Genomic DNA, 12299 nt, shown 5'->3' with positions numbered 1-12299 from the left:
AATACATACGGTGTAGGTACTACATGTATAGGATGTTATTATCTGTCACACAGCTTGAAGAGGACATTGTAATACAGTAACAAAGTTGGAATTAAATTGGACTTCAACTCAACAAATTCATCAAATCAGAGCAAAGCATGCACAAACAGGAATTAATATTTGTGATGTATATTTGTGAAGTATTGTGTATAAATGATTTATATGTTATAGGATATATAAACACACGCTGTATTTCCTTCTAAATTCTCTTTGGATAGAAAAGGGGGAAAACCCAGCACAGGTGCAGAAAGGACAGGAATAGAAATAGAAGACTAGCAGTCTACTCAAATCAGACTGCGTTACAAATATATTGTTAGCACACAGTCTGTAATACTAGTACATGTTATGTACCGTCAAATATATTCAGGAACACATTTTGAAGTGGCAACCAGGCTTTTAGATATGCCATACACACAGACATGTATTGTGTTTCTCCGCCTTACATACACGCCCAGGGTGACAGGATCCTGTGTGTACATAAGTGTAGAACATCTTCTAATGTTCTACCACAGAGAGTTAGCCCCCCCCCCCCCCTTTCTTTTTTTCCTGGGAATCTGCAGGTAAATTGTGACTGCTCAGGAAATCGCCTACTAGAGTGAACAAATTTGAATGGAAAATGCAAGGTGAAACTACAGATATGAGTAGAGTGGAAATGGTAAATGATACAGTTCATGATTTCTATATCTCTTTATGTCAATATCTAGTACAATATTCAATGAGTACCTCTTATATTGCCCAGTGATGGAGGCATGTGGGAGAGGGAAGACAGAAGCTGTTAGCAATACTTTGTCCTCATGAATAGCAATGCTCAGAACTTTTTCAATTTAATCATTATCTCTCATTTTTCTTTCCTAATTTCCATGGGGATTATGGAAAAACAGAAAAGACACTATTCCTCCAAAGCATCATCAGAAGCAGAACTCATTAATGCCATTGTTCCATTTTCAGGGATGCTTGCTATTGGCCTCCTTCTTGTGTACAAAATAAGCAAATCATGCATATGCCTAAAAAGTGATGCTAAAGTCTATGAATGCACTTGTAGAGGTACATTGTACAAAAAGAAAGACTACATCACCCAATCACTTTAACTGTGACCTTGAAAGTGTGATAGGACTACAGTCTAAGACTAAGTCTAATGCCCAGCAATATTTTGATACCACAAAATTATGTAATGCAAATTCTGTATCATTACAAACAATACTAATATTCCTGCAGCAAAATCCAGACTGAGGCAGAGTATGAATGAACAAAAAGAAATACATGTAATATCAATAATAATGCAGTAGAGTTACAATTTTCTAGAAATGGTTCTGATCATCAGGAAATGTTATGTAGATTACTAATACTGAACTATATGCGAGTGATATCCACTTTTAACTCTTGGTCTGCATGACTTGGGGGGGGGGGGGAGGGAGGGCGCACATAACAAAATCCTGTCACTGTCGGATTCAGCTAATGAAGATTTCAGGGATGGTAAATCCTTGGTTTAACTTGGCTCCCATCACAATATAGGAAATATCAAACATGGACAATGGTTGTACTGTTACTACAGTCAACCTTGTTTAAGTTGACCTCGCATGAGTCAAATAATCGCCTAAGTTGAATTTCTCAAAGTCAAAGCTACTGTATTTCTGCAGTCCAAATAGATTAGACTTGGGCAAGGTTGACTGTATAACCCAAATCATAAACAAACGTACAAACATAAACACACACACACACACACACACACACACACACACATGGTCAATGCATAACCAAGGGTGGCCATGACTGGCCTCCTACTATTGCCTAACTGATGTATTTTTTGTGCATAATCAATCAGGCAGTAGTCGTCGAATCAACATAGGCTACGATGAGGGTTATTGTGTCAGTACACTTGTCAAAAAAAGGAGTTCAAATTCCAGTCGATTTGAAACTAGTGAGAATAAGTAGATTGCCTCAAGTCACATGTCAAAATGTGCAAATCTTCCTCGTTCCTCGTAGAAGTACTAAGATTGAAATACTGTGGAAACAACTTCCAACCAAGGTCACAATACCAATACTAATGATTTCCTCTAAGCAGAAGGAATACATAACACTACGTAATCCATGGCAGAGGTTAGCTCACAAATGGTGGATTCTTGTAAGCAGTGTAGTCCATTGCAGATAGATATTCAAAATGTTCTCCATTATTACAGTAGTTACCGGTATTTCCTCCCCATTGACCTTGAATATTTGTCTTCAAGACATTTGAAAGCAGTAGTCACAATCATTTGAATCGATATGAACTTGTCTCATGGCAGAGCTTAGATTCAGTTCACTTAATAAATTGGACTGTCTTTACACAGCTTTACAAATATGATAACTTTAGACAGAGCCCTATAAAAAAGTGTTGGGATTTCCAAATTCTAATGGAACTTGGGGCGTTTATGTAGACAGGTACAGATAATTCACAAAAGCCAAAGTAGGTGAAAAATAGAAATATGACAGGCTTGTCAGAAATGACTTGAATGTTCACTTTCCTTGAACTGGGTTTGCTATAATTGTCAAAGAGTGCAGGTACACATATTTGGGGAATTAAGAATTTTTACTTGAATTCTGACAGACCCTTTTATAAGTTTATGCAATGAGTAATTTCCAAGGTATGAAGAAAGAGTGTAATTACAGTAGAAAATAGATTTTTTTTTTTTTTTTTTTTTTTTTGGGGGGGGGGGGGGGGGGGGCATCGAAACCTGGCCTTTGATCCTTCACCTTTGACATTCTGGCTGGAAATTTCCTGGAGAATCTCCATTCGGTAATGCATGTATATGTATATTAAGTTTGAAAACTAATAATGCAAGCATTTCATATACTAGTGTATGAGGGAAATAGTAAAATATTGAGGAGTTGACCTTGACCTTTGACCCCATGATTATTGACCTATGACCCCTAAATTCCCTAGATAATCTCTGCCAGTCAGTACATGCGTATGTACCAAGTTCCATGAAGATACATTGAACCATTTGTGAGAAAAGTGATATTACATTTTCACCTAACCTTTGACCTTTTGACCTTTGACCTTATGACATGAAACTCTCTGGAGAATCTCTATGCAGTAGTACATGTCTACACCAAGTTTCAAGAAAATACCTTAGGGCATTGCATAGATATTGCTGAAATAGCAACATTTTTAGCATTTGACCTTGACCTTTTGACCTTTGACCTCTTGCCAATGTAACTAAAATCTACTCGGCTAATTGTCCCATCATACATCATCCTTGGACCAAGTTTGGTGAAAGCTGCTTCATCCAGTTTTGAGTTATCACGTAAACAGATAAATTTCAGGATTTGACCTTGATCTTTGACCTTTGACCTCAGTTCGATTTCACTAAAAAACTAATCAAGTAATTGTTCCATCATACACCATCCTCCGACACGGTTTGGTGAAATTTGCTTGATCCAGTCTTGAGTTATCGCGTAAACGGATACAATTTCATGATTTAAAAAAAGAATAATGATACACATGCAGATTAATACTGCTTTAATATGCGCCTCCGACAGCTTGCCTCTGGCTGCTGTGCACATAGCCTACAAACTTACAAATGCTCTTATTTCCTCAATGCACACACGCCTTTTGCAAGCATTTACTACTGCTCATTTTGCATCAAGGAATACAGGAGCCACAAATATAGCCTTTGCATTATTCCTAGAAGAACTACAGTCAAGATATCACACTGTCATCTTGAGTTTCACTGCTTCATTTCCTGTTGTATTGTCACGCTTACACTTCTAATAGTACTTATCACAGGATTTACTGTGTGAATGGGAAGTCATATCGGGTGCCTGCAAGCAAGTTGAGTGGCAGAGAAGCCAATCATAATTCAATCAATGTGAAGTACAAACACAACTACAAATACCACTCATTATTGCAGCAAAATACACAACCACACTTGCTCTACTATATACCTCTAAATCAAATAACCAAGCAAAATCTAATTTGGCAAAAATAATACTGACCTATATACAGGTGAAAATGTATATTAACACTGTTCTTTCAAATATACACATGTTCATGTACATAATTTCATACGATGTAAGCCAGCTACTTCAAGGACAATTAAATATATCTCAATCTTTATTTCTTGACAAAGTCACTGCACGTCAGTCCGGCTTGAGTATATTTAGTCTTGGTACAAATTCTATCTTTAGTACCTGCAAGTTGGACAAGAAAAAAGAAAGTAACAAACCCTAGTGACTACGAAGTATAAAATAACAATTTTTTAACAATACTTTTTCCAAGTACAAGGAATTCTACATATAACTCATGACAAGAAACATAGATGCAATCAGTGGCTTTGTAATACAGTCAAACCTGTCTATAGTGGCCACCTGTCTACAACGGCCACTTTTTTTCTTTCTTTTTTTTTGTCTCCTTGGGCGGATGCTATGGACAGGTTTGACTATAGTTGAAATCACATCAATTAATGTCTTAGTGCCCCCCCCCCCCCAAAAAAAAAGAGAAAACCAACAACAAACAAACAAACAAACAAACAAATAAACATAATGCACCATGGAAAATTTGCCAGAAAAAGAAGTAGTAGGTCTGTTGGAATAGTAATAATGACAAGAGCAAGCATCAATACTGTAATGATCTCAGTAGATAATTTGTTTGTTAAGTATACAAAGCTGCATGATTGTATCCATATTGACTTTCCTGCAGCTGTGACAGCAAACATAAGGAAAACACACCCTTACATGAATATGTCAGAATCTGTAGTGGAATTAACCTTTTGTCTTTCCTGTCTTTCAATCACTGTTAACATTTATAACAAAAAAAATATCACAGCACTCGTTTGAACTTGAAATCATCCCCGTTGATCCAAGTTTACAGGAAGTGTACCATAACTATCGTCATCCCTTCTACATTATTATATCTCATAGGTGATAGGTAATATATTACCTTTGCCACAGAACATAAATAATCTCAACACAAATCTTTTATTCACCTTTATCTGATAACTTAGTGATTTAAAGAAAAAATTGGAATTTTTTTATCTCAATCAATGAGATTAGAAATATAATCTTAAAGCATACAAATACTTCTCATCCCATCCTCTCCATATAGTTATATCTGGAACTCAAGTGCCCCCACTAAGCTAGTTTCATGTCTTGACAGTTTACTCACCCAAAAGTAAGTTTCAATTGTCAATGGTAAGACAGCATGTGATATTGGAGCAGTCTGCTCTAGTTCTGTCAAACACTTAGAAACAAAAATTAACTGTACCATCACCAGTCCCCATATAACATAATAGCCACTGAAACTGGCATTTGTTTACTTACATATTCTTTCATGTTGCTAGATTCACACTGCTCTTTGCATAGGGACCAGTGAAGACCAAGCTTATAGTACAGTCGACTGTTCTCCCAGTCCAGAGATTTCTCAATCATGTGTCTTGTCTGTTTGTTGTGGAGAAAGACACCAGTGGCAAAACAGTCTCAAGTCAATTCAATAACTACTGGTACAAATCAAACACACTTAATCTAATAACAAGGTAAAGACGAAGCAATGTCTTGCCTACATATCACAATTTGTGATTATAGTGTTTTGTAATGTCAGTTCATTGACCTTTTGAACTTTGACCTTATCAGAATTCACCAATATTCAACTTGACTGGCATCTTTAGATGATGTACCTGTGCTGTGAATTTCATGGTCACATGGTGCTTACCAGGGAAAGTTCATTGACATTTTGACTTTTGACCTTGTGGGAATTCAACAATATTCAAACCTGGGGGGTGTTTCATCAACGTTTGTCAGCGCTGACAAGTTGTCAGTGCTGACAATTTCAGGAAAATCCTTGGTTTTGATTGGATGAGATGCTCTGGTCACCGACTGTTACTATGGTGATTGTCTGACAAACGTTGATGAAACACCCCCCAGAACAGTACCTTTATATGATGTACCTGTAATGTGAACTTGGTGATCATAGCTAAAAGCTGTGGAAAATAATTGAGAGTACACCAAAATACGTGTAGGGTGTGATTTATCAGGTAAAGTTCATTGACCTTCTGACCTTTGTCCTTGTCAGAATTCTCAAATCGTTGTGCGCCTGTCAGATTGTCGTTAACGCACTTCCCTGTGCATGGCAGGTTGTTGTTAATGCGCTTCCCTGCACATGGCATAATGTTAGTAACCCTATGCACGCTCCCACACCCTTATGACACTCTGCCATGCACAGGGAAGTGCTGTACTGACAATCTGCCATGCGCATGACCAGGTACCTGTGGTGTGAATTTGGTAGTCATGGCTCAAAGCTATGGAAAGTTATTGAGAGTACACCACAATACTGAGAGTACAGTACTTATCAAGGAAAGTTCATTGAAATTTTGAAATTTGACCTCGTTGGACTTCATCCATATTCAATCTTGACCAACATATCTAGATTATGTACCGGTGGTGTGAGTTTGGTGGTCATAGCTCAAAGCTGTGGAAAGTTTGATATTGAGAGTACACCAAAATACTACGAGTAGGGTGTTAATAAGGTAAAGTTCATTGGCCTTTTGACCTTTGAATTCAAATCATTGTGCAAATTGCAGATTGTCTTCACACGCTTCCCTGCGCATGGCATAATGTTGCTAACCATATGCGCACTCCAACACCCTAATGACAATCTGCCATGCGCAGGGAAGCACTGTACCGACAATCTGCCATGCGCACAATATCATGAAATTTTCAAACGAGACCGGCATCTTCAGGTGATGTACCTGAGGCATGGCTCGACTCTAACTTTTTTGTTTGGTGGCCCGATGGGGCCACCAAAATCCTAAATTTCAAATTTTTGGTGGCCCAAGAGAAAAATTTGGTGTCCCAAAAAAAAACAATAAAAAACATTTAAAGTCCTTTTTTTTTAATGAGTCAAATATTTAAGATTTACGATAGTAAGAATTAGAAGTTGGACATATCTACTCATAAATAAACTTCAACAAACTTGCAACACTCACTCTCAGGCATTCATTCAGTCCCTTTCATCCATCCTTTGAACAAATTTAACTGCTAATTTCCGGCGCAAAAAGTTACGAATTTATTGACATACTTTTCAAAAAATTTTGATGGCCCAAGGCGGGCCACCAAATTTGCCCTTTTTTGAAATTTGGTGGCCCGACTTTCATTTTTGGTGGCCCCGGGCCACCGGGCCACCGTTAGTGTCGAGCCCTGCCTGAGGTGTGAATTTGGTGGTCATTGTTCAAACCTGTGAAAAGTTATTGAGAGTACACCACAATACTCCGAGTACAATGCTTGTAAGGGAAATGTCATTGACCTTTTGACCCTTGACCTCATCAGACTACAGCCATATTCAGACTTCACCAGGATTTTGGGGTCATGTACCTGTGGTGTGATTTTGGTGAACATGCCTCAAAGCTGTGGAAAGTTATAGGGAGTACATCAATTGCTATGACGACAATGACAACAACTGAAAAGTGACACGTATGTCTCGCTTCCGTTATGCAGGCAAGACAGTACTGAGATCACATAGACAGATTTAAAGGCAAGCGAGACAGGATGGCTAACTCTACTGCAGCAACAAAGGCAGTCTGAAGAACAAAGACTGTTCCTATCAACAACAATAACAACAACAACAAAAAGAAGACAACTTGTATGATTGTACAAGTGACAGGCTGCAGGCTTGAAGAGGTCAAACTGAATAACCTATCTTCTTTTCCTGTATAATATTTGTATCACAGCTGATAATATTCTTGGTACGGAAATGATTGCCAATGACACCACAGTGTTATGGTGCTCAAATACTTTGATGGAAAAATCTTGCTCTGTTTTAAGATTTGGACTGTGTTTGCAATTTTGGTATTATTATGTGCGCTTTTTGGTGTCACATTGCAAAGCCATGCAATGACATTGAACACCACAGCAATACAGCACACTCTTGTTCTTAACGAACACGGTTATAACAAAACTCTGGTTATGATGAAAAAAAGAATTAAGATCCTAAAATGTAATCGATACATCTTAACATACTTCATTGTTCATCTATGACAAAATGTTGAAAAAACAAAAGAAAATGCCAGTTCAGAAGACTTTGTTATAACAGGAATCATCGGTAATTGTCTTAATTTGGGTAGTATAACACCTCCTCATACTGTCGAGCCAAAGATGAGCCACTTGAGGTTCATAGGCATGGTTTTGTGCAGGATGCTGTTTATTCTGGTGATGGAGGATTTGTACTCCTCCGGTGCCACCTTGTGAAATAAGGCAGAATTTTACACACATTTGAATGTTAAGAAAAGCAATAACAAAAGGAGAGAAAAATGATGTCAACCATCATTGAGTACACTCATAAGACAAACTTAAGCACTGAGGTAATATAAATCTACTCACATGTTGTCATTAAAACTACATGACAGATATGGGTCAGTCGTTTCAGTTTCAGTTCGTTTTCATAAACATTCACATATTTACCACTTACATCTCGTATACATGTGGGAACATTAACATACATGTGTACATCAGTTACAAAATTGAAGCAGGGTTACACATTGAATGCTGTGAGGGACCTGAATAAAGCACAACTTGTTGACCAAGGTCCCAAAGAATATACAATGCTACACAGAAGAAAGTGATGTATTTCAGAAGGTAGGGCTAGGATGAGAAACCCAGTGGGAAGTACAGAAGAAGAAAAACAGAGTACCGACATACACGTAGGAGATGACAAACTGGGGGGTGTTTCATCAAGTTAGTCAGCGCCGACAAGTTGTCAGTCACTGACAATTTCAGCAAAATCATTGGTTTTGATTGGCCGAGATGCTCTGGTCACTGACTGTTACTATGGTGATTGTCAGAGACTGACAACTTGCCAGCGCTGACTAACTTGATGAAACACCCCCCAGTAGTGACAGTTATAGCATTGTGCAGTAGCAAGTTACTGTATTCATGCTATGGCTACAAGTGATATGGCATATAATTTTAAGTATGGAAAACGACCCAATGAGAATATGCCTTCAAATGAAATATTCAATATTTCATTTGAAGGCATGCAATCCGGCAGTTTCACTAGTTGTTAATCTCATAGTAAATTGCTAATGTTACTTCTTCATTTCCACTGACTAGAGTTGTGGACGATTTAGGATATTCAGAAGGCAGTGCATGTTGGCATTATTGAATGGCAAGACAATTGGCTACAGAAGTACACTTTTATGTGTTTTCTTTTCTTTCTTTTTTTGATTGCACTGCATCCTCCACAGTTAATGTTCAAGGTTGCCACATTTGAGGTCCAAAGTACTGATCGTTTGTGAAATAGAAAGTATCAATTTTGTTTTCAAATTCCGAAAAGAACATATCTATCACTTCTTAGCATAGGACAGTTCAAAGTGAAGTAATGATCAACTCACATTCCAGGGCGAGAAAACAACAACATAATGCTATGCTATGCTTAAATCTGTCACACTGAACTTCAGACCTCAATTGTATTGGAATGGAAGTATTATAAAACGTTTTCATCAACTCTCTGTGATGTTTTTGGCATAATTCAATCTTATCTCCACTGCGCTTCTTTCTGAAGTAGAAAGCTCTCAACAGTGTATGGGTGCATTTCTAGGGGATCACTGAACAAATTCTTTTTCCTTTTTTTTTTTTTAAGTACCCTTCATCTTGAATGTATATGTTGTCATTTTGCAAGCATTTGTTATTGTCATCACAATGTTTTTAAACAGCACCAGGGGCCCATTTCATAAAGAGTTTATTTGATGACAGCTCTTGGCTGGAATGACTATTGTCATGGTAATGACAAGAATACAGCTTCCTGATTGGTTGTTTGCTGTGGAAAGTGGTCATTCCAGCAAGAGTTGTCATCCTAACATCTTTTATGAAATGGGGCCAAGGTCTCAGATAGACCACTGACAGAGCTATTCAATTTAATGTATGTAACAATATGAGTAGGATTTAACACAGGATGCTGTTATTTCCACCCCTTGACTTGATGCTTCATTGAAGACAAAAAGAACAACTTGCTAGCCACTGGCACTCTATCATTACACAGTTCAGTACAGCGTGGACCGTGGGTACCATTTTGCCATGTACACTCTGTATGACCCTTTCTTTGTGAAAAAGCAGAGCTATGTTTCTCTAGGGCTTTTTTTATTTAAACGCTAGGTTTTCATAGAATCTACACCACTTTTATGTTTTTGTTCTCTTTATACACTTCTATGCTGTAAGTCTGTTTACCTTTGCAGCCAACTCTTGAGGAAACTCTGTTTCAAATTTATTGCTCAGCCCAAATCTGTATGTGAAATGATAGAAAAGAAAACAAACATAAAATCTGTTAGTTTGAAAAGACTGCCAATGACTCAATGAGATGCTGGATTCCACTTTAATAACCCATTGAGGATGGTTTGATTTTGCTACAACACGCATTTCCCATAGACGCTTGCTCGAGTATACTTGGGACTCGTCCTCAACGGGTTAAAAGAATATGTAGATGTAACTAAACTTGTCAGTGGATGAATCACAACTCCATGTCACTGAAATTGAAACATAAAAAACCTGCACCAACAAGGTCCGACCTCTCAAAATTTGACTGCGTGCAAAAGCATTTAAGTTTCTCCATACTAGCTGTCAAATTCTGGATGGCGTTATGGTCAAATCACGGGTGGCTTGCTTTCTAAATGCACAAACACTGCACTGTCAACTTCTTCAAGTTGATGCCATCATCCCTGTAAGGCTGTATTTTCATGGGAAGCTTTTGGGAGCATACTTACTGCGACCAGCCCCATACGCATTACGCTATGCGTATGGGGCTGGTCGCAGTTAGGAGCATACAAGATACATTATTTGGTTCCTGGACTGGGGAATGATGGCACATGTAGTGTGGTAAATTCCTTCATTCCTGTTTTCTCAAGATCTACTACCCAAGATCAAGCTCGGTCACTGTCACTCGTGGGTACCGGGGTCAGTCAGTTTGATCATCAAGAACTTGGTACGGTATGTACAAGATGATGAGAGCCGCTGACCTGAGCTGCTGCGGCTTGCGGCTCTCTGCTCTGTTGCGAGCTCACTGAATAAAATGTAAATTAATAACAGTGGCCACGATTACATTTCCTGCATTATACACGTGCAGATGACACGTTGCACCGAATGTTTAGAAAGAAGCCCGCAAAGTCTGGCGTTGAGAAACATTATTACTAGTATGCCCAATTGCGCAACATAATCATGACAATAAAGCACTTTCCTTGAACATGACAACACAACAGCTTTACACTGTAGCCGCCGGTGCATAGCCGTCCAGACTCTCTGCACCGAGACAAGAAGAAATGAGATTGAAAGCCGGTCGAGATCATTCCTTCGGGTCAGCTCTCGTGTAATATTTTTTGAATATATCAAACTTACATTGTAATGTGTCCTGTCCCACGTATGAAGATTGGATCGGGGACCATTGTAAGTGCTACCTCTTCTGGATATACGCCATTTTCATCATCGTCCTCATATGTTATCACATCAAAGTCAGCCATGCTTCTTCATGCAACGCAGCCCCGTTACATACCCGTACCCGAACCCGTCCGTGTGTGTACCCGACCCGGGTTATCAACTCTACGCTTGTTGTGTGCCAGTCACGTCAGTGTGTGCAAGTGCTGTACAAAGATGTGTATGACGTCACGACACATACGGTAGGGACGACGGGGACGTCGCGACGTTTTTGCATGCTGCTGCAGAGTTCCGTGGCTGCTGCTTTAGTGGGGTGGCTTAGTGAAATTATCGTGACACGGCGGACAAAAGCATGATTTTTTCACCAAAGGTACTTCATGATGTACCTTCTCAAAAAATAGGGTGCTCCAAGAAAACTGATGCTGGGAAGGAGGTCAGAGGTCAAAGGTCAATGACCTTTATTTGTGAAATAGGTTTTTTGGCTATTTCTCAGGTCAGGAATATCCAATCTGGATAAAACTTGGCAGGAAGAATATTGAGAACAAGTAAAATATTTTGATTGAATTTGGAGTGAATTTTCCAAAGGTCAAAGGTCAAAGGTCAATGAACTTTTCCTAAAAATCATGTTTTTGTTTATTTCTCCAGGTAGGAAGATTCAATTTTCACAAAATTTGATATGAACGTTGTATAGAAGGTACCAAGAGTATAAACCAGGGGTCAAATATAATTGTTGATTTGTGCGTTGCCATGGTAACCCAAAACTAGGGTTTTTTAATTGAAGTTAGTTACAGGAGGCTATTTTCCAGTTTGGAAGAGATTCCATTTGAATAGGTACAACTGATCGACGGGATGTATAGAGGTTTGAAATACTT

At 38.5% G+C, this 12299-nt stretch overlaps 1 protein-coding gene across 1 annotated transcript; it reads right to left on the bottom strand.

Annotated features, from left to right (window-relative positions):
- Window positions 1-4096: 4096 nt before the first annotated feature.
- Window positions 4097-11597, bottom strand: LOC139733071 (cysteine-rich hydrophobic domain-containing protein 2-like). The gene is made up of 5 exons (XM_071643913.1): window positions 11392-11597; window positions 10231-10285; window positions 8151-8249; window positions 5338-5454; window positions 4097-4209 (listed from the first exon to the last, which is right to left on the bottom strand). The coding sequence occupies exons 1-5, from the start codon at window positions 11511-11513 to the stop codon at window positions 4159-4161; spliced, it is 444 nt and encodes a 147-aa protein (XP_071500014.1). The 5' UTR covers window positions 11514-11597; the 3' UTR covers window positions 4097-4158.
- Window positions 11598-12299: the final 702 nt, after the last annotated feature.

Source organism: Diadema antillarum, unplaced genomic scaffold, assembly GCF_040938485.1.
Source record: "Diadema antillarum isolate AM-2024a unplaced genomic scaffold, OU_Dant_1.0 seq00000460_RagTag, whole genome shotgun sequence".
NCBI lineage: Eukaryota > Metazoa > Echinodermata > Echinoidea > Diadematoida > Diadematidae > Diadema > Diadema antillarum.
This window is presented reverse-complemented; position numbering and strand designations above follow the sequence as displayed.

What these genes read in the sequence shown, in the direction of transcription:
- LOC139733071 (XM_071643913.1), bottom strand. Translation starts at nt 11,513, where the DNA reads ATGGCTGACTTTGATGTGATAACATATGAGGACGATGATGAAAATGGC. An exon ending in GGCTCATCTTTGGCTCGACA is followed by an intron (nt 5,455 to 8,150) that starts GTATGAGGAGGT and finishes CACAACAAACAG; the next exon opens with ACAAGACACATGATTGAGAA. An exon ending in CTAGCAACATGAAAGAATAT is followed by an intron (nt 4,210 to 5,337) that starts GTAAGTAAACAA and finishes TCCAACTTGCAG; the next exon opens with GTACTAAAGATAGAATTTGT.